We start from the raw sequence: 23092 nt of genomic DNA, 5'->3' as shown, positions 1-23092 counted from the left end.
CAATTAATCAATGAATTAACTCGTGAGATGGTCACCGTCTGCACGAGTTTAATAAGGATGCTTGACTGTCAACTAGCTAAATAAATCACTAGCTGATCAGTCACGCATCCTCACGAGTTTTTTAAACTATAAAAACAATAACAAATACGCAGCACTTTTATCTGTGCCGCAAACAATAATACAAAGCATAAAAACACAGTGCACATATAAATATAGGGGCAGGACACTCCGCCACAGGCATAATAATAGGAGCATGCTATAGACCGCCAATGACATTAGAAATGCGTGTAGAAAAGGAGAAGCCATACTAATGGGGGATTTCAACTTCCCCCATATAAGTCTTTTCAAATAACGAAGACAGAATAACTAAAACAGAGGTCAGAGAGCCATTGGCAAACTCAGACCACAACATGGTCTCATTTTAAGTGTTTTTTAAAACCCCAAAAGTAATGACTAAAGCTAAGGTTTACAATTTTAGAAAAGCAAACTATGAAGGTATGAAACAGAGACTAACAGAAGTAGATTGGAGTAAAATAGAGAAAACATCCACAGAAAAAGGATGGCTGTTTTTTAAAAATTTAGTACTAGAGGCGTAAAAAAATTACATCCCAAAAGTAGACAAATCTAAATCTAAAACAAAATGACCAAAATGGTTTAATAGATCAATTAAAAAAAATATTCAGCGAAAAAAGGCACTTTACAGAGCATTTAAAAGGTACCAAAAACAAAGTACACAGAAAGAGTACTTGGAACTGCAAACACAAGTCAAAAAGGAAGTTAGGAAGGCCAAGACTGAGATAGAAATCAATATTGCTAAGGGAGCTAAAACCAATTCCAAAATGTTTTTCCATGACAGCAAGAGAACATTCAAAGAGAAGGTTAAATGTCTAAGAGACACAAATGGCAAAATCATAGACGAAGAAAAAAATAGCAAATATATTAAATGATTACTTTTCACAGGTTCTTACAAAGGAGGACACGGACAACATGCTCCACATGTCGACCTGTTCCTATCCAGTTTTAAATAACTTTGGCATAACAGAGGCAGAAGTGTTAAAGGGACTAGGGGCTCTTAAAATAAACAAATCCCCTGGGCTGGAGGAGATCCTCCCAATAGTACTCAAAGAAATGAAAGAAGTTATTTACAAACCACTAACCAAGATCATGCAACAGTCTCTTGACACAGGGGTTGTACCGACAGACTGGAAAATAGCAAACGTAATACCGATCCACAAAAGGGAGACAAAACCGAACCAGGTAACTACAGACCAATAAGCCTGACTTCTATTATATGTAAACTTACAGAAACTATTATAAGATCTAAAATGGAAAATTACCTATATGGTAACAATATCCTGGGAGACAGTCAGCATGGTTTTAGGAAAGGGAGATTGTGTCTAACTAACCTGCTTGACTTTTTTGAGGATGCAACATTGAAAATGGATAATTGCAAAGCATACAACATGGTTTATTTAGATTTCCAGAAAGCTTTTGACAAAGTCCCGCATAAAAGATTAATTCTCAAATTGATCGCAGTAGGGATTCAAGGAAATGCATGCACATGGATTAGGGAGTGGTTAACATGTAGAAAACAGAAAGTACTGATTAGAGGAGAAACCTCGAAATGGAGTGAGGTAACCAGTGGTGTACCACAGGGATCAGTATTAGGTCCTCTGCTGTTCCTAATCTACATTAATGATTTAGATTCTGGTATAGTAAGCAAACTTGTTAAATTTGCAGACGACACAAAAATAGGAGGAGTGGCAAACACTTTTGCAGCAGCAAAGGTCATTCTAAATGATCTAGACAGCATTCAGAACTGGACAGACACATGGCAAATGACATTTAATAGAGAAAAGTGTAAAGTATTGCATGCAGACAATAAAAATGTGCATTATAAATATCATATGGGAGATACTGAAATTGAAGAAGGGAACTAAAAGACCTAGGAGTTTATGTTGACTCAGAAATGTCTTCATCTAGACAATGTGGGGAAGCTGTAAAAAAGGCCAACAAGATGCTTGGATATATTGTGAGAAATGTTGAATTTAAATCAAGGGAAGTAATGTTAAAACTTTACAATGCAATAGTAAGACCTCACCTAGAATATTGTGTTCAGTTCTGGTCACCTCGTTACAAAAAGGATATTGCTGCTCTAGAAAGAGTGCAAAGAAGAGCAACCAGAATTATCCCGAGTTTAAATGGCATGTCGTATGCAGACAGGCTAAAAGAATTGAATCTATTCAGTCTTGAACAAAGAAGACTACACGGCGATCTGATTCAAACATTCAAAATCCTAAAAGGTATAGACAATGTCAACCCAGGAGACTTCTTTGACCTGAAAAAAGAAACAAGGACCAGGGGTCACAAATGGAGATTAGATAAAGGGGCATTCAGAACAGAAAATAGGAGGCACTTTTTTACACAGAGAATTGTGAGGGTCTGGAACCAACTCCCCAGTAATGTTGTTGAAGCTGACACCCTGGGATCCTTCAAGAAGCTGCTTGATGAGATTCTGGGATCAATAAGCTACTAACAACCAAACGAGCAAGATGGGCTGAATGGCCTCCTCTCGTTTGTAAACTTTCTTATGTATTTAAACATATGTTTCACTTTTTTAGATTATTATTTGTTTACTAAGCAGACACCTTTATCCAAGGCGACTTACAGAGACTAGGGTGTGTGAACTATGCATCAGCTGCAGAGTCACTTACAACAACGTCTCACTCGAAAGACGGAACACAAAGAAGTTAAGTGACTTGCTCAGGGTCACACAATGAGTCAGTGGCTGAGCCGGGATTTGAACCGGGGACCTCCTGGTTGTAAGCCCTTTTCTTTAACCACTGGACCACACAGCCTCATGACTAGGCTGCACAAGTATGGGCACCTTGTATCACAAAGACATGTTATACCTTCTGTTGAAAGGCTCACAGCAAGATTCAGATATGAACTTTACGTGAAGTTCCTTTACTTATTCATAATATTCATTTGTAGTTAATGCAGGCATATGCAAATAATTAGATATACTTCCTATATTTTTGTATTCGTAAATTAACTTCTTGTTCTATATACTAAACAAAAAAGACCTGATTTGTTGCATGTGCGACTGAGTACAGTACCAAATGACATCAACTTATAATTACAGGGTAACATTTATTCAAGAAATTCCAACAAGTCTCACCAGCAAATTAATGACTTTCACGTCGCAAACAATTAAAAGTTCAAATACATCAATATAATATACAGATTTAGATGTAAATACGTAAATTTTAGACATGCGCTACAGCAGGCCTTTATTGACAGACAGCCTATCTCTGTCAGTTTTGTGCACGCCCACCTGATCGCTAAGGGGGTCAATTTGCACCTGACCACCCTGGCTCTGCTTAGGGATAGAATAATATTATCTGTAGGTCAAAGTAAGAAACATTGCACTGATTAGAGATGCTTACATATATTTTAATGCTAAAATTGCATATACAAACCTAAAGCAATTATTCAAAGTAATGGCATATTAAACAAAACGTAGGTCAGCGCTTTTGTGTTAAACGTCCACACCTATAAATATGACTTTACATGCATTGTTTCTACACAAAAAGTTAAACATCTGTGGAAGGCGCGCTCTTCAAGGTTCTTTCTCAGCACTGTTTTACAAACCAAGACCACAGGTGTTTGTTTTTTATGTGCTTGCACACGTTTTATTTTCACACAACAATTAAAAATAAACAAAACGAAACCTAGCTCTACTCGAGCCCTAACTCAACATACAGGAACCTCGCTATAAACAGGACAACTACGCTGTTTCCCTGTAAAACAAAACACAAATACACAAAATAAACAGTACTACGTTTGCAAAGTAACACAGAGTACCTTTTCTCATAACGGTCCACGACCGGGCTCTTCCTTCGTCAGCCCTGAATGAATAATCTGTGGGGTTTTTATTCCACACAAAATGAACAAAATACAGGCAGCTGGGACTAATTTACAATTGTGGCTAACTGCCAGAACAATTAACACATTATTAAACACACATTTTCACGTGTGTTTTGCAGGGAGGATTTTAACCCCCTCCCTGCCCTGCTACACATCGGATCCTATTTAAAGATGTTTACTTGCACTCTTTTCCATGCTGCATTTCTCTTTGAAGGAACGCATCCAACACAGGAGAGTTGTGCAGTGCTGTTGCCTCTATCTCTGTATTTCTCATTCTCTCTAAAGAATCTCGTACTACTTCCACCCCCTCCTTACTGTACCTCTTAATATTCTTCTTCATCTCCAGCTGTAGCTGCTGTTGGATGGACTCCTGTGTGTACGACTCACTGCTCTGCCTGCCTGTGAGGTGCAGATTGGGCTTCTGAGCGGCAGGGCTGGTTTGGGGACCCCTGTCCATAGTGGGAGCTGAGACACAATGGGCAGCAGCAGCCCCTTCAGGCCCCTCTGGGAGGGATGCCACGTTGGAAGAGCCCTCGCTGCAGAACTGCGAGAAATAAGGGACCGGCTCAGCCAAGCTCTCTATCAGACTCTGCTGGAACTGAGTGTCATCCAGCAGGCTCCTGGAGAGGCAAAAGCAGAGACATGTTTTACAGGCAATGCTCCACAAACCACAATACAGTACATACAGTAGCTATGCTAGGTCAACGTAAACCTATTCATTGTGCATTGCTGTCTGTAAAATATATAAAATATGTTCCTATACAGAGAGGGTTCTACACAGTGATTTAAAGGATGACGGCATAAAAATCACTGAAAATATGAAGTCAGCATCTCAAATCGTTTATGACAGCAGTTTTTAAACTGAGGTACGCGAGCTCTTGTCAGGGGCTACGAGAGAAAAATCCTGTAATGGTGGACAACACATTTTTTTTACCGTTGTAGTACTCTGCGACTTAGCAATCGAATCAACAATGTTGAATCTCCTTTCAAATAAAAGCTTAGCTGTACGTTTCTTTTCTGTTGGGCGAGGTTAACTCTATAAACACCCAGCCGGCTGCTGATAGTGAGTGAGTGATGAGCGGACACATGGCTAATTTACATATTTAAATAGCAAGGCAGTGGTGACTGCAGTCTGGACTAAAAAAAAAAAAAACTCAGATTGTCATTGTATGATGTTGCTTTTTTTTTTTTAATGTGTAGTATTTACTTGGTAAGTTTACTTTCAGGAGTTTAAATGTTCAGTGTTAGTAGTTTAATCAGTTCAGTGTTTTATCTACCTTTACATTTTTAAATAACCATATTATTGAGTTGAGCAGGCAGCTGGGCCGCCCTACTCAGACAGTGCAACAAGCTTTAATTGTCTTGCAGCTGATGAACATGAACAGACTACTGCACTAAACACATGTAAGCATTTTGCTAAAAGTCATTTTTGACTGCCTGATATAAATATCCCCATTCTACTTTCAACAAATTAGCTTTTTGAAATATTCACTTCAAAACAATCTGCTTATTCTGGCTGGATTTGAAGTGTTCAATGATAAAATTCGAGTTCAATAAAAAAAAAATTAAAAAGCCTATATCTATATCTATCTATCTATCTATCTATCTATCTATCTATCTATCTATCTATCTATATTTTATTTTTTATTTTTGTATACCTTAGTAAATAAGTCAGAACGTCAGTTATAATTTCTCTCTCAGCGGCACAAGTGACAGAGAGGTCTTTAGGTTCAGGTTCCTCTGTATCCACAGATTCCAGGGGAGTGGTCACCCCCTTACATTTCATGGACCTGTAAGCAAAGGATAACTGCAGTCAAAACAGTTGAAGCAGTCACTCCAAGATCTGCTGTGCGTCCTCCCTCCCAATCTCCTCTCCTCAACTCCCACATATAACTCTAACCCTCCCTCCCAATCTCCTCTCCTCAACTCCCACATATAATCCTAACCCTCCCTCCCAATCTCCTCTCCTCAACTCCCACATATAACTCTAACCCTCCCTCCCAATCTCCTCTCCTCAACTCCCACATATAATCCTAACCCTCCCTCCCAATCTCCTCTCCTCAACTCCCACATATAACTCTAACCCTCCCTCCCAATCTCCTCTCCTCAACTCCCACATATGACTCTAACCCTCCCTCCCAATCTCCTCTCCTCAACTCCCACATATAACTCTAACCCTCCCTCCCAATCTCCTCTCCTCAACTCCCACATATAATCCTAACCCTCCCTCCCAATCTCCTCTCCTCAACTCCCACATATAATCCTAACCCTCCCTCCCAATCTCCTCTCCTCAACTCCCACATATAATCCTAACCCTCCCTCCCAATCTCCTCTCCTCAACTCCCACATATAATCCTAACCCTCCCTCCCAATCGCCTCTCCTCAACTCCCACATATAATCCTAACCCTGTCTCACCTGCGTATGTAATGCTTGTGCAGCTGTGATGGGAAGCTGGCCCCTGTCTCACCTGCGTATGTAATGCTTGTGCAGCTGTGATGGGAAGCTGGCCCCTGTCTCACCTGCGTATGTAATGCTTGTGCAGCTCCGATGGGAAGTTGGCATGGAACTCCTCAAGGCAGTGGGAGCGTACTGTCACTCCCAGGTGGAGAGGGAATGGTTTGGGGGGCTCTGGACTCCTCCAGACCCTCTCCTCCTCTCGCTGTGCTCTTCGCTCAGCCCTGCTTAGCCCTATGGCTGAAGGCTTTTGTACTGGCGGCAGAGCCTGTCCAAGGCAAGGGGAAAACAGAGAGAAAACAAATAGTGTGTTATACTTATACTTAGATATACCGCTCCACTAATTTGAAGCAATTCATTGAATCATGAAAACACAGATCATTTTAATGCTATATATATATATATATATATATATATATATATATATATATATATATATATACATACAGTGCCATGAAAAAGCATTTGCCCCATCTGATTTTCTGCATTTTTGCATATTTTTGACACTGAATATTATCAGATCTTCAACCAAATTATTAGATAAAAGGGACCCTGAGCGAACAAATAACACAACAATTTGAGACATATTTAATTTATTTATTAAAGAAAGTTATGCAACACCCAATGCCCCCGTGTGAAAAAGTAATCGCCCCCTTAGACTCAATAACTGGTTACACCACAGCGCCGTGGAGGAATTTTGGCCCACTCCTCCACGCAGAACTGCTTCAACTCAGTGACATTTGTGGGTTTTCGAGCATGAACTGCTCGTTTCAGGTCCTGCCACAACATCTCAATGGGGTTTAGGTCTGGACTTTGGCTAGGCCATTCCAAAACTTTAGATTTCTTGTTCTTCAACCATTCTGATGTAGACTTGCTTGTGTATTTCAGATCATTGTCTTGCTGCATGACCCAGCTGCACTTCAGCTTCAGCTCAAGGACGGATGGACATTCTCCTGTAGAATTCTCTGATACAGAGCAGAATTCATGGTTCCTTCAATGATGGCAAGGCGTCCAGGTCCTGATGCAGCAAAGCATCCCCAAACCATGACACTATCACCACCATGCTTGACCGTTGGTATGAGGCTCTTACTGTAGAATGCAGTGTTTGGTTTTCGCCAGACATAACGGGGCCCATGTCGGCCAAAAAGTTCCACTTTTGACTCATCTGTCCATAGAATATTGTTCCAGAACTCTTGAGGATGATCCAGGTGCTTTTTGGCAAACTTGAGACAAGCATTCATGTTCGTCTTAGTGAGCAATGGTTTCCGTCTTGCTACTCCGCCATGAATCCCATTTTTGCCCAGTGTCTTTCTGATGGTGGAGTCATGAACACTGACCTTAGCCGAGGCGAGAGAGGCCTGCAGATCCCTGGATGTTGTTCTAGGATTCTTTGTGACTTCCTGGACGATTTTACGCCTTGCTCTTGGAGAGATTTTGGCAGGACGGCCACTCCTGGGAAGATTCACTACTGTCCCAAACTTTCTCCATTTGGACAATATGGCTCTGACTGTGGTTCAGTGGAGCCCCAGAGCCTTAGAAATGGCTTTGTAACCCTTTCCAGACTGATAGGCATCAACAACTTTTTTCTGGAGGTCTTCAGGAATTTCTTTTGTTCGTGGCATGATGTGCCTCTAGAACAGGGGTGGGCAATAATTGGTAATAATTGGTCCAATTAAGTAATTTAGGGCAAAGTTGGAACAAAAGCCAGGAGGGACACCGGCCCTCCAGGACCGGAATTGGCCACCCCTGCTCTAGAACCTGTGTGCTGACAACTTCACTCTGATGGTAAGGGCCAAAGTTAGTCAGATTTATATTGGGCATGGCTGGCCCAAATCAGGCCTGGTTGTTAACCAAAGTACTCAAACAGATGACCCTAATTATCCTTTTAATTGGGATGAGTTAACTAGGGGGGGCAATAACTTTTTCACACCTGAAGATTGCATGTTTGATTACCTTGCACACCAAACAAATGAAAGAAGAACCAACCTTTAGTGTCATTTTTTCTCTCAGACTCCCTCTATATACTACTATAACCCACAAAAAAATCTGACCAAATACAATGTGAAAAATGTGCAAAAATGCTGAAAATCAGACAGGGGGCAAATACTTCACGGCAAAATCAGACAGGGGGCAAATATTTCATGGCACTGTAGAGATAGATATATATATATATATATATATATATATATATATATACAGTTGTAGTCAAAAGTTTACATACCTCAATGGAAATTTATAATTTTGAGAAATTTCTCAAAAACAAATAGTTATAGGAAAAATGTTTTGTAGCAAAAGTTTGGCTTTTGTGAATGAGGAAACATAGTTCTAATTATTTACAGTATTTCAGCAATTTTTTTGCAAAACTCCAAAAAATGCTAATTCAAAAGTATTCATACCCTGAAAAGGAAAATGAAATGAATAGCTAGTTGAGGCACCTATAGCAATAATAACCTCTTTTAAATGATTAGGATATTTGTCAATGAGCTTTTGGCATAATTGTGATTTTAAACCATTCTTCAACGCAAAATTGTTCCAGTTCATTCAAATTTTGGAATTCAAAAAGGACTACTCTTGCGCATAGCCTTCTTCAAGTCATACCAAAGATTCTCATTCAGATTTAGATTGGGACTTTGACTAGGTCATTCCAGAACATTGATTTTATTCTGAAGTAGATTTTGATGTGTGTTTTGAATTGTTGTTGTGTTGAAATGTCCAGTTGCGCTTTAAACCAGGTTTTGTAGCTGAGGGTTTCAGATGATTGGCCAATATCTTTTGGTATGCTATGGAATCCATTTTACCATGTAATGGAACTAAATGTCCTGTGCCATTAGAGGAAAAACAACCCCATTAAAGGATATTACCACCTCCATGCTTGACAGTAGGTATGGTGTTCTTTTCTTTGTAAGCCTCACCAGACTTTCTCCAAACGTAACGACTATCAGCGTGACCAAATAGCTCGATTTTTGTTTCACCACTCCACAAAACCTTTGACCAGAACTCATATCCATCATTCAAATGCTATTTTATAAACTTTAAGCAATTGTCCTTGTGACATTTTTCTAAGGGTGGCTTTTTCCTTGGCCTGCGACCATTGAGACCTTCACTATGCAATACTCAACCTATGGTTGAAATGGAAACCCCAGTCCCACTTGAAGCCAATTCACTTTGAATATCTTTGGCAGTCAATCTCGGATTGTTATTAACCTTCCTCACAATTCTTCTACTTGTTCTTGGTGAAAGAACCTTCCTTCTTCCAGACTGAGGGAGCGTTGTGACAGTACCATGAGTCTTGTACTTCTTGATAATAGAAACAATAGCTGAAATTGGGATACTCAGATGCTTGGACATCTTCTTGTATCCTTCTCCAGCTTTATGACGATAAATATTTTTCTGCCTAAGGTCTTTAGTTAGCTCTTTCCTTTTTCCCATATTGACTTATTGGTAATGACAGCAATCATCCTATGCCTAACCCTTTTATACTCTCTAAGAATGTTCACCTACAATCCAGCATTTTCTAGACTTTTCTAGAATTAGGTTCTGCATTATCATATTGAAATTTCTAGCACCTTGTAGACAATACTATCATAGCATCAAAGGGTATGAATACTTTTGAATTAGCATTTTTTGAGTTTTGCAAAAAAAATTGCTGAAATAAATAATTGTAGACATCTATTTTTTGTAACTTTTTTCCCCCTCATCTACAAAAGCAAAATTTTTCCTAAAATTCTTTGTTTTCAAGAAATTTCTAGAAATTATAGATTTCCATTGGGATATGTAAACTTTTGACTGCAACTGTATATATATATATATATATATATATATATATATATATATATATATATATATATATATATATATACACACACACACATATACTTTTGCTAGATTAATGCCTTACCTTATATTTTCTTGGTTTCTGTACTGAACCGGCTGAAACCTGCACAAAGAAAAATACATTTGAATACAGCAAAAGTCCCTTTAATGCTGCTGAAGGGGACTATGACAGCGGCTGTGTCCCTGCCTCATTGTTTGTGTTGAAAATGAAACTGAAGCTGACTCTGGGCTGGCCAGGATTAGCAGGCTTGTGGGAACTGAAAGTCTGAATCTCCCTGGAGCAGCAGCTGTACGGACTGCCCCTTGTGCTGCTGCTGCATAGATTTAGATTTCCGTATTTAATCAGACAGAATTTCCCAATGTCCATTCCACATTCTGTTTATAAAAGTGCAGCCGGTAAGGCAAAATTTGATAAGCAATACTTTTCAAAACATAAAAATGTTGAGACTGTTGCTAGGTTACCTTGGTGCAGACTGTGCGCTGTCCATCCAAGGCAGCATGGGTGTCAGTCAGAGTGAACTCTGACGCCTGCTTATCCCTCTCCCTCTCCCACTCCTGCAGCTCTCGCTGGTACTGCATCAGAGCTTGTTCAGAGGTCACCTACATACATTACAAAACCATTTACTTTTATATAGCTCTCTTTATGCAAAGCATCCCAGTGCACTTTACAATTAAACCAGAAAAGAAAAAGAAAAGCCAACAGCCAAGCAATCCAGCTCGAAGCAACTCAAACAGATCTGTTTTTAAAGTTGATTTAAAAGTTTAAGCTGTACCAGCATTCCTGATATGATTTGGGATAGAGTTCCAGAGGCAACTAAAGGCCCCCTCGCCCCTCCTGATTTCAGCCGACTTCTAGGAGCTACCAGAATGTGCTAACAATGTGTTGATTAATATTAGATTTAACTGCTAACTATTTGTGTCACTTACTATGTCAGTAACATACAACACATGCCCCTCCACAGCAGTAAGAGCTATCACTGTGATGAAAATGTTGATGATCATGACACATACAGTACAGAATCAGAATTGCCAAGTTTCATGACAATTGGATAAGCAATAGATCCAGATATATGTAGATGTAAGTTTGAAATACAGATGGATGGATGAATGGACAGACAGATCACCACATACCCCCAGAATCTGATATTCTTGATAATGTATGCTGAATAATGTTAAATACCAAGTATTGTGACAATTGAAAAAAGGGTACTTCAGATGCAAAAATGTAGTGCGATACAGACAACCCTCTCCATTGTAAGAACACCTCCTTTCATCCATAGCAGGAGGTGATAGATGTTCAAAACATTTAACCATATCGTGTTCAGGCATAAATCCTGCATGTTTCTCCTTTTTCATTGAGTAATAATAGATATAGTGGAAGGAGGAACTTAAAACAAAGCAAGGAGTACACGTGTTTGATTTGCGGTGTGGAAAGGCCAGTAGTCAAGCTCTGAGAACGAGAAGGTAAGAAAAACATAATTGGAACAAAAAAAAAAAAAACAAAAAAAACAACAATTGGGACACACAATTCAACGCACTGTGGTGGTACTGGCTTGTAGCTCTTTCAATCCATTCCATTACAGAACCTTATTCCAGCCATGCTCTTAACTGTTGAATTGAGCAGTCTGGAGATTGTTCAATTAACCAGGTCTTTATTTAACTGACTGAAATGGACTGAAAGAGCCACAGCACTAATGTGTTTATTTATTTTACAATCATAGCTACCCTATTTCTGTTTGAAGGTGCTTTGACTAGGAGTTCAGGAGCTGCTCTATTTGCCTTCCGTAGACATACATGATAGGCTAGATCAGCCAAAGTGTCTTTAAATTAGGAAGCACCAGCGCCATCTAGTGCACAGTGAAATTTGATCCTGATCAATAGATGGCTCTTACTATAGGGGAAAGCACCTTGACAGTACAAGAAATGACAAGCACAGTATTTGAGTAATTGCAGCAAGAATCAGAAAGATTGCAAACATTGAAATACAGAAAGGGTACAAAAAATGAAATCTGAAGCTTCTTACTCTTAAAGGTAATAGGATCCCACCTTCTGCTTGCGACTGCTGTCCTTACCTGACAGACGAGGTCCAGGTAGTAGAAGCCAGGGCTGCCTGAAGCCTCCAGAGAGAGGATACAGGGAGAGCTTTCCCCTGGTGCCAGCTCCCCATTCTGAGGGGATATCTGTATAGCCTGCAGGAGAGCGAAGCAGAGAAGACAGCGTGCAGCTCATATTACAGGGATACAGGGATATAGTACACCGAGCGTCTGTGGTTAATATGCTTGCTGCGATTGTCGATATAACCCATATAAAGATGAGTCCTGTAACTATTATATACGGCTTTATTATTAAACAAAAAAAGATACAAATTATAAAACAAATTTGTTTTTTTAGGATACCATCCTTTATTTAGACAATTTTCATTTTCATTGAAAAGAAGATAAAGGTTGATGAAGAGAATATAGTTAAGTTGCTGAGATTGTTAGGTCACTGATTTTTTAAAGGAAGTGATGTCAACCGTACCGATATGGAGACTACAGCATGGTAAAAACAATAATGAAGGTTATACAGTATACACGTACATACAAACAGCACATGCAATTAGGTGAACCTAGCAATAAATGAATGAGTTCATGAATGAATTAATATATATATATTGTTATATACTGTGGCATAAGGACATACATACAAGAGGACTGACCTCGCTAGTGCTTTCCCAAGCACTGTGCCAAGTAAAGAACACCCCTTCCGTCTGTGAAGTGTTATACAAGAAGATTATCTGGCTGCTTTTGGAATACACTGGGATATCTCTAAATGACACCCGCTCTTCTGAAAGGAACACATGCTGCAGAGAAAAACAAACCAAGACACGGTTTTAGTTAGATGCACTGTCCAAACGAATTCTTCTTCTTTGTCAATAACCAAGGACATTAATGTATTAAAGGCAACTTTTAGGCAACTGTTTCTAAATCAAAACTGCTTGAAACTGGAGAATAAATCTGCATAAAGGGCTACTTTATACCATCTACATGTTCATATTTACTGATAATTTCGTGCCTGTAATATCCTATTACTGTATTCTGGTTTGTTCTTTATTGATGTTTCTGCATACTTACTAATTATTAAAGCAAAAATTCGACCCCTGGGTCTGCACCTGAAAAGACTCCCTAAAGCAGCCTTATGTTATACCTTCCTCCTTTTAATTTTTACTTTTCAACTCATGTTGGAAACATCAGCTCTTTTAGGGTAAGATGTTATCAATATAACAGCACCATAAAATACTTTATCATGGTATGAAAATCTATAATATAGAATATTAGTTTTGTTTATGCAAGTCCTTTTCCTGATTTCAAGCTTTGTTCTTTGTGAAGCCAAAGGAGGGTTCACTACGCCAGGATGAGTAGGTTTGGAGAAACCAAGCACCCTGAATCTCCATCAAGGTAAAGAGTGATAATATACAGTAGTAATGAGGAAATAGAAGAAGAATACATAATTAGAAGATAGAAGCAACTGGGTTTTCTGACCACTAACAATGTATAAGAACCTAGATAGAGAGAGTAGTATTCCTGCAAGCGGGACTCCACAGTCAGTTAGAGAGCTACCGTTGGAATGTATTCTTTACATTGGTAGGATTTCAAAAGCGTTTTCATTTTGTGAAAGTCTGTATGATGTCTCCAGCGTGCTGTGCTGAGCATGGGTGGTATTGAAGATGATTTCTTATGTTGGTTTGCTACATGTATTGAAATATCTGAGTGTAATTAAACCATGGGTGCCTAAGCAGCATTTCAACCAGGGAATCATTTAATGTCACAAATTATATAAAAGTATGCTATTCATCCACAGCAGTTTTCCGGTTAATTACATATGAAACATATTTAGCAGGAGCATAAAGTAAGATTCCTCCATAAAGGCTGCTTGTCTGTCTTACCTGCCCTGGGAGCGGGACTCTCTGGATAGCCGGCACTGGGAATGGGGCACAGTCCCCACTGATGGGAGCTGCCTCTCCCAGTGCTCTCCCATCATACCCTGCTCCACAAAACGAGACCAGAACAGAGTCTCCTCCCAGGATGTGGATCGGAATGGGCACCTGTTAGTGGAAACAGTTGAGGTGCAATTACAAACACAGACCACATTCCAGGAGGGTTGCCAAACAATCACTGACCTAGCATAACACTGTAGCACTTTTAGTCAGAGAAATTACAATCATATCTACCCTATTTCTGTTCAAATCAACTGCTTCAACCATTTTGGCTTATTTATTGGGACACCAACACCATTTTGCAATGCTATGTTGTATTGCAATGGTCATTTTGTAGAAGGTAGTTATTGTGTTACGAAGGTCTGTCAAATTATAGCAAGTATGTTAATAACACAGATCCCCAACCATGGCTGTAAATATAAAATAAGACCTACCAATATTATTAAAAACTGGATCCCCATGACGTGTTAAAGTGCAAGTACGCCTCCACTACAACCACACCTTCAGCAGCCCTTTTCACTGCTGCTGCTTATCGATTTGATGTGAAACGCACCATATTTGTACATGTTTTTTTATGTACTGATTTTAATTTTGTCCTGTGTACCTCTGAACCTGTATTTCCCAAACACCAAGCAGCCTTTCACACTACATCTTCTGCCACAGATTGCCCTCCAAATTAAACATACAAACAGATTTAAAATGTAGTGTGATCCTCACAGAAATCCATTATCTTGTACAACATATGAACTCTGCCTACCCAGATCATTTTCAAACCTTGTTACAGCATGTTTTCACAATAGTTCAGCCATGAAGTCAACCCAGACTTGGCCCTCATTTGCTGTTGCTGACCAATTGAAAAATAACCTTGATCAGAGGGCATTACCGTAGGGTAGTTAACTGCGTTGGGAAAAGCAGCACGGTTTGTAATGCTTCCTTACATTCCGCTTTTAAAGCTGGACTTTTTAACTGAAAGTTCCATGGTCCATTACTGTGTGGTAGTGCCCTGCAATGGAGCTTCCCAATTGGTGGACGTTCTGAGGTTTTTATTAACCAGTAAATGGCACCGCAGTCACACCATGCGCCAAACCAGTTCACAACTTGGTCATACACCACAACCAGTCATTGTTAGACCATGAGAGCCCATGAAACAATCTTGGCCTGAAATGACACCATGGTTCACCGACTTCCGGCTGTGTTACTGGCTCTTACCGTGTAGGTTTTGGCTTCCAGAGGGGAGAAGATCCACTCAATGAAAGCTGTGTTCCCAGGGAGCACCTCTCCTTTGGGGTTGAGGCACTGGAAGACAGGGTGCTTGAAACACCCTTCTTCCAGCACCTGCAGAGGGTCTAGATCAAGATAGTAACTCACAGGCACAGAGCCCCCATTGTACAGCTCATAAAACTATGGGAAAAACAAGACAAGACAACTTTGAGAATGGGGTTTAACGAGTGACAGCCCATGTTTACTGCACTAAATTAGATTGGAATTTAGCATTTTCCCATTTCTTACCTATGCTTTACCAGGTTTTCACTATGCTGTTTAACTATGCTTTGAGTATGGGACACGTTTTTAAGGGGTAACCATGGTTTTAAAACTCAAATATGAACTCTTCTAAACTTGATGAGCAACACAAGTTGTTACCCTTGTCGTTGTCCTGAAGATCCTGTTCTTTAGCTTTTTAGTCTTGAATTCAGGAAATAAAATCCTCGGTCAACAAAGGAAAGGGGTTACAAATAATAAGAAAGAAACTGATTTTAAAGCCTTGGTATTCATTCCTCTGAGTCCTATACACTCTTACCAGCAGGCTGCCCATTCTCACTTCCATGATTTTTTTTGTTCCACTTTGTGTAAAACTATAAAGCTCCAGGAACTAAAGATATTGTCATTTAAATGCTTGTACGTTGTTATTGCTTTGACCCACGTGAGGCCCGTTTATCTTGCCACGACACTGTATATTTGATGCCAGTACTTGGTTTCATCGTCCCATTCATTATTCTAGTGTTCCAGGCAATAGCATCCTACATGACCCTGCATGTTTCCTATGTGAATCATGAAGCACGTGTGATCTACAGGAGTCCTTCGTTCCCACTGCCAAGCCAATCAGCTTATGTCACCCCCTGAACCTAAGTTTGTTCAAATACAGTTAGTGGTACTGACCTGTTTTGGAGGGCTAAAAATCCCGATGGGCACAGGGGCAAATGTGTGCTTATTGGAGGTGAAGTGAATGTAGTGCCTATCCTTCTCAACTGTCACACCGATGAAATTCAGCTGCAGATGATAATAAAATATAAGCAATAACATATGTCCAGTTGTGCATAAGAAGACTGGCATTGTCATCCAGGGTTTTGCTGGTGACAAGAGCGAATGCTGAGTCGTTTAGCAGTGTCACAAGACACCGAAGATGGTATTACAGCCTGATATGTACAGTTTAGGTGTAAGTTATTTGTAATAATGCATAGTAGGCCATCCATGAAGTTTGGATTTTAGCTAAAAATGGCCCAGCAGCAAGCATGCAGTATCAGTAAGTGGAGGAAAACAGCAGTAGATTAACCATGTTGTTAAATGTATAATTTAACCCTATACTGCCAAATACAGTATATAATCTACATTTAACATGTGTGCTATGCATAAGTTTAATGCCACTTGTGTCTAATATTGCATATATGAAACATGTCAAAAATATTAGTAACCCTAACCTTTTCAATGAAATAAGTTTATTAAACATTACATTGTAAGAACATTTATATAGTACTAAAATGAAACTGAGTAAGATCATATCCAAATGTTTCTCCAAAAAGTCGTATCACATGAAACACTGATTAAGACTTGGGAAGTATAGGAGTAACAAGTTCATTGTTTGTTTAACTTTCTCACAGTTAATAGGAAGCTTGGCAACCCTGGCAAATTCTTCAGATTGTTGAATAGCGTCACAACTACTGAATAATAAGAAGACCGAAACTATAACTATAATAATATTACTTAAAATATATTTCACCAGGAGAAATGTGCTTCTTATCTAATTTTCAAGAAATATTAAACACGGCAGAGAAGATCCAAACTATAATATTTTGTTCATAACAAAATAAATTAGAAGGAATCAGGTTTTCCTTACCAGTATTTCACGCCCATGGGACAGCTTCAGAAGGACAGGGAGGCGGTCTGTACCAGGAAATTCATGTCTGGAAGAGCAGGAAAAAATTGTAGTTAATACATTAAATAAAAGGCAGACTGAAGGTACATGCAAATCCTGTTATTCCTTAAATAGCAACCAACATCACTGTAAATGTTTTTTTACAAGATTTTCAGTGGAATAACTTTTACACCCTGAAGATGTGATTATCCTCTCATATTTCAGCAAACGTATAAAATGTTTTTATCTATTTCCTGTTATTTAAAATCAGAACTTCTAGCTATGTGTCCGTCGCACAATAAGGTAGCACTGAAAACATAAACTCTCTTGAAAGCATTTGTCCTGTAAAGCTTTCATTATTGAGGTGTGTTGGGTTAAGTAGACAGTGTTTGCAGGGGAGATGGAATATTGGTAACAGGGTCCAGCCAGGTGGCGTGTTCAATGCACCAGTGGCTATGTTTCCATTGCAGTGGATTTATTCGCTAAAAGTTTACGGATTAAAAAAAATATGCGACAAGCTCAATGGAAATGGGTATAATTCGCAGAAACATGTACATTTATTCAAACTTTTAAAAACCCTAGACCTTAGGGTTTTAGAAAAGTTGATATTTTCAGAAAATGTGAATTAAGGTGCCTTAATGCGCATAACTTTAAATGGAAACAATTTTATTCGCATAAAATAAGCGAATCCCCGAAAGTGCACTGCAGCTCCTAAGGAAGTTCCTTACTGGGAGGAAAAAATGGCGACTAACAATAACAGGTGCAACTGGGAGACTGCATATTCTGCACAGCTAGCCAGCTTATACAGAGCGATAGCGATTCTCTTTTCTGTTGGCATAGGTGCTCTTGGGCTGAACTGTTCTGGAGCAATATACAGGTCAAGTTTAGTGCACAGTTCGTTAAAAGCTTCCCTGGTCATCCTGAAATGGGTACGCCAGCGTTGATCATTAAAATGATCTTGCACGATATTTTCCCAAAATATATTGCAACGCTTGTACACCCACTTTCGAGGTGGATTCCGTTTTGTGTTTGTGAGTAGTAACCACTCTAGGCAATACAGCTGCCTTCTAGATCTTCGTCTACTAACAATACTGATAACTGCTGAAGCAAGCTGGAGTAACAGCGTCAGTATTATTTGGCCTTGTTCAAGAACATCCTGAAATTGAGTTTTTTCTGCTAAAACCATTTGCTGCTGAAAAGTTAACTGCTGTAGAGAACACGTGCGCAATGGCTTTAATTCTCCAGTTTGAAGAGAATAATGTAGCCTATTTTAATATCTATATACGTCACACATCGTGAACACCAATCTTTCCTGTACAAATAAATTCCTTGCTTTTATGGCATGAATTTTATTAATATAAAAATGACTTATAAACTCACATTTTAATGAATACTTTATTGTAAATATATAAATAAAATTCAGTAATAAATGTAATTAATTACAAAATTCAGTACATTTACCATGTATAGCATTCTGCCTTTCCCCCTTTTTCTTTTGCAATCCACGCAATTTAGAAGTATAGTGACATCAAACATTAGCCTACGTAAAACAAAGTTTGAAACCCCCCTCGTAATGTTCTCTCTTGATTTTACACAAACTGAAACAATTACTCTATATACGACTGTATATCAAAATCAGTCAGATGCTTAACTTTGTGTTTATTCCCTGTTTATTAATAGCGAAAAAAATAAGAGGGGAGAAAAGAAAGAAAAACATAATATGAAAAGTATGTGCTTATTAAACGTTTAACATTTCTCATAAATTACAAGAAAAGGTGAAAATGCTCCTGTAATTTATGAGAAAATAGTAGGCTACCTTTATAGTAGGCTATAACCAAAATATCAGTTAATTAAGATTTTTATGGGGTAAAACAAATCAAGCTGTAGGTAGCCTAACGTACTGAATTTTACAATACAAAAAGTATAGTATTCAAGTACACCGGTCAAATATTATGGTTAGATTTTCACTTATACTTTCAGAATAATTATTTTTTTGTGAATAATAAACTGGTGGGAAGTGATGGACAGTAGACTGCTGTTTAGTAAACTGGGGTTATTCGCTGGATGTGATACGTCATTGTATAAGTAAAATCGCATACATTTGTAAAGTAAAATCAGAGAAAAGAGTGGAAACAGTTTGTCGTACTATTTTTCTAGCGTATTTCAGTTTTTGATGCAAATAATTTTAGCTCCGCCCACAACGTCATCACATCGGCCAGTTTCTCAGCTAGAAATTGATTTGAATGGAAACCCAATTTTAGGCTGATTATGCGCATTACTTTTGCCGAATTTCAAATGCGCATGACATTACTCGCTTCGATATCTTAATGGAAACATAGCCAGTGTGACAGAGAAAGAATGAATCTTGGTTATAAATCTCCCTCCAGACCTGTGAGGGCACTGTGTGAAGGGAACACCAAGCTTCCAAACAAAAAGACGCGGCAGCGCTGTTTTATTCCCGCAGACGGAACACGGAACTGCACGTAAATATTATATTTTATAATGTTTAGTGTTTGTTTTCTCGTGTCTAATTATATACTTGTTCGTTTATTAGACGGCTAACACGTACCGGGAGCTGTCGCTTAAGGCCAGCACCAACCCGGACAACACTTCACAACTGTACACGAATAAATTGTATTTCACCACTTGCACGTTAGCACTCACTCTGGACTTGTGATCGTGTGTGTGTCTTGTGTGTGTTATACTGTTTTTATTCTTTCGGGACTGTAATCCTTTGTTTTGGAATTGCCTGGGATTATTCTTTGTGGTCGCCAGACCAGGATTATAAAAATAAATGTTCTGTTTGGATTGTGAACTTTGTTGTCTGTTTTCTGTTTCGTAATCACATCACCTCTACACCTGCGCACTGCAAACCACTTTGCCACAACCAGTTACCTGTATTTAAGCTGCACTTTCCTCTGCTGCCCTGGAAGGAGCCTGCCAGCCCTGGGAGACACACTGAAGAGTTTATTATCCTGGATCCTCATCTCATGGAGCTCCTGGGGGTCAAACTCCCCACTCTCAGCCCAGTACTCCAGTTCAATCTGCTGGTCAGCGGGGAACAGGAATGTCCTGGGGGCAGAAACCAAAGGCTGGGTCTTAATAGGCTTTCAAGGTGCACTTTTGACAGAAACCAATAGTATGGCAAACGCGTACTTTCATTTTAAAACAAGACTTCTGGTACTACACTAAGTTAAAGAAAGTTCCTAGTTTTCCAGGAAGGCTGTTACTATTTTACTTTCTAGGTCATTTCACCCAAGTAGTGTCTTTGAGGTCAAATAATCTTATTGGATGCAAAGCATGTCAGTCATATGGTGAAGCAGCTGGTTGGTTACTGATGGGGTGGGGACAATTTCACTCTCCAGATGAGATGAATACTGAGATGAATAATTTAGCTCCCCATCTTTTTCTCTGGTGGAAATGAGTGGAAGAAGTAGGTAGGAGTTGAGTAGAGGGGGGTAGAGTTTGAAATAACCTGGTACCACACAGTAAAGAACTCCAACACTGCAGTATTCAAAATGTCTCAGTCCTGTCTTGTATATTCATAAAACATAAAAACTCAGCGTTCATACCACTCGACTGGAACTGTCCCGTTGTTCTCAAACATCAGCAGGACAGAGGAGGGCTCTGATCCCAGGGGTGCAGCGCCAAAGTTAAAATCCAGCAGAACAGGGGTGAAGACTGAGGGGCACCTGCGAATACTGCAGGATAAACAAAGCACTTGATATTAAATACAGAGTATTAGACGTGTGACAAAGATAATTCTGACAAGATCAGCTGTGTTGGAGCAGCGGACCGAGTGTGTGTGAAGAGAGCTCCGGTTGTCTCAGCACAGTTCTTTACAGAAATATGTCCATCACAATTAACACTAATGGGCACTATCGTAGGGTATCCACAATGCAGTGATTGGATGGGTTGGCATGCAGACTGAATTACCTTGTGTTCAAAGGTATATAAATATTACATCCAGCTAACAGAATAATTCCAGAACATCTTACTTAAAGAGTAAGTAGCGAGGTTCCAAAAAATACAGCATTACATGTCCCTGCGTATTGCTACAACTGTTTAAATAACGTGCCTGTAATTTTTCTTTTCATTGTTAACATCCTGACATCTTTTTACACTTATAACTTTAAAGTCTGTTTCAAAGCACTTTCAAAATGTCTGCTCTAGTGCACCGATAGTGTAAGGATTATTGCCTTCATTGTCAAACAGGTAATACAGCAATACGATCCATGATGTGGTACAGAACAGAACACTTGTTATGTTTTTTTTTGTTTTTGCTGCAGTGATTTATAGGACAGATTTCAAACCCCAGTGCACTACAGCGGCCATTTTGAAAAGAGCTTTAAAACAGACTTTAAAATTATAAGTATAAAAAGTTGTCAGGATGTTAACAACACATGGGGATGTATAACACTATATTTTTCGGAACCCCGCTTACTCTAATATACAGTTGTGTTCAATACTTTAGAAACAACAAATGATTTACAGCAAGACTAGGGATGGGGATTGCATTGCCCATTTTCTCTCACTCAAACCCCTTACTTACTAAATACCCTGGTATCTGAATAGAAATATACTAAATATTTTAACGAACAAGACTTGTCACAAGTACAATGGTACCCCAAAATGGTCTCCTTTTTCTAGGAAAGCAACTGGGGATGGGGAGTTTGTTGTCAGATAACTTCACTCAGAAGTTGTCGGAATGGTGCAGCGTTCCTTCCATTTTCAACAGCATGGTCATTTACTGCTATACCATGAAATAGTCAGTACTTTCTTTCAAATCATTTTGTACTTCTGAGTGGCAGTAGTATTTGGCTAGCACACAAAGCTGTATAGCCATGGTTAGTTGTAGGGGATGGCTGTACCTGTGTCTGGTCGGCACTCTGTAAGTGAGCTCAGCTGGGGTCGGGTCACGCTGCAGGTAGGCGTTTAGGGTGTCCAGAGAGAAGAGCTTCCACAGCTGCAGTTTGCTGATTCCTTGGATACTGCCAGCACTGCGGGCATCACTAACCAAGAGGCTGGGGTACACCCCCTCCACGCTTACCTTGCATAGCGCTTGCCCATCCAGAGCCTGCTGCGGGTCTGAGGACATACAAACATGCTGCATCTCAACACACAATAGCACATGTCTGTGAGGCACCTCCCTTCCCAGCAGTTTCAAACACACAGGGAGATCAGGGATGTGTCTCATGTACACCCTACCGTGTGGGAAGTGCACTTCTTTGGCTACTGACCATCCTGTCTTAATGCCGAGGGAGTACACAAAAAAACTCTGCTACGACCCTTCTAATCTTTCCTAAAAGGCGGTGTAAAATGACGGATTGGCAGGCGCACGTTTCGGAGGACGCGTGTTCCAGCCTCCGTTTCCCCGAGTTACCAGGGGGTAAACCAGGATACAAATAACAATTGGGCATTCCAAATTGGGGAGAAAACCAGGGTAAAAAAAAAACATTGGTGACTACTAAATTAAAAAAAAAAAAACTATAATGATGTTTACAATAATGTCTCAAAGTGAACAATATTTAGCTCACTCTCTCCCGGCAGAGCAAAGCGACGGCGATGTTTGAGAAACATACAAGGTAAAAAAAAACAGAGTGCACAAGATTTCAGTTCTGAACTTTGATGCCTGTTTTAAAAAAGGACTGCAAGCTAGAAAAATACCTTGTTCATCATACTATCTGATTCTATAAAAATGACTTTTTAAAAAATGTATTAAGAAATTAACTATATTAGCAGTGAGTGCTTTGAAAGTCTTTAATTC

At 39.4% G+C, this 23092-nt stretch overlaps 1 protein-coding gene across 1 annotated transcript in view; it reads right to left on the bottom strand.

The window, feature by feature from the left end:
* Window positions 1–23092, bottom strand: part of cfap65 (cilia and flagella associated protein 65) — a 52868-nt gene that overhangs the window by 5558 nt on the left and 24218 nt on the right. The window contains exons 18-31 of the mRNA XM_034000404.3: window positions 22197–22413; window positions 20898–21026; window positions 20221–20397; window positions 17308–17374; window positions 16353–16463; window positions 15405–15596; window positions 14145–14303; window positions 12918–13061; window positions 12292–12408; window positions 10682–10819; window positions 10284–10322; window positions 6451–6653; window positions 5589–5720; window positions 4251–4550 (exon numbers count right to left, since the gene is read on the bottom strand). Coding sequence (XP_033856295.3) covers window positions 4251–4550; window positions 5589–5720; window positions 6451–6653; window positions 10284–10322; window positions 10682–10819; window positions 12292–12408; window positions 12918–13061; window positions 14145–14303; window positions 15405–15596; window positions 16353–16463; window positions 17308–17374; window positions 20221–20397; window positions 20898–21026; window positions 22197–22413 — 2125 coding nt within the window. The remainder of the gene's footprint in view (window positions 1–4250; window positions 4551–5588; window positions 5721–6450; window positions 6654–10283; window positions 10323–10681; window positions 10820–12291; window positions 12409–12917; window positions 13062–14144; window positions 14304–15404; window positions 15597–16352; window positions 16464–17307; window positions 17375–20220; window positions 20398–20897; window positions 21027–22196; window positions 22414–23092) is intronic.

Source organism: Acipenser ruthenus, chromosome 10, assembly GCF_902713425.1.
Source record: "Acipenser ruthenus chromosome 10, fAciRut3.2 maternal haplotype, whole genome shotgun sequence".
Lineage (NCBI taxonomy): Eukaryota > Metazoa > Chordata > Actinopteri > Acipenseriformes > Acipenseridae > Acipenser > Acipenser ruthenus.
Note: the sequence above shows the minus strand (reverse complement) of the source record. Positions and strands in the feature narration are given on the sequence as shown.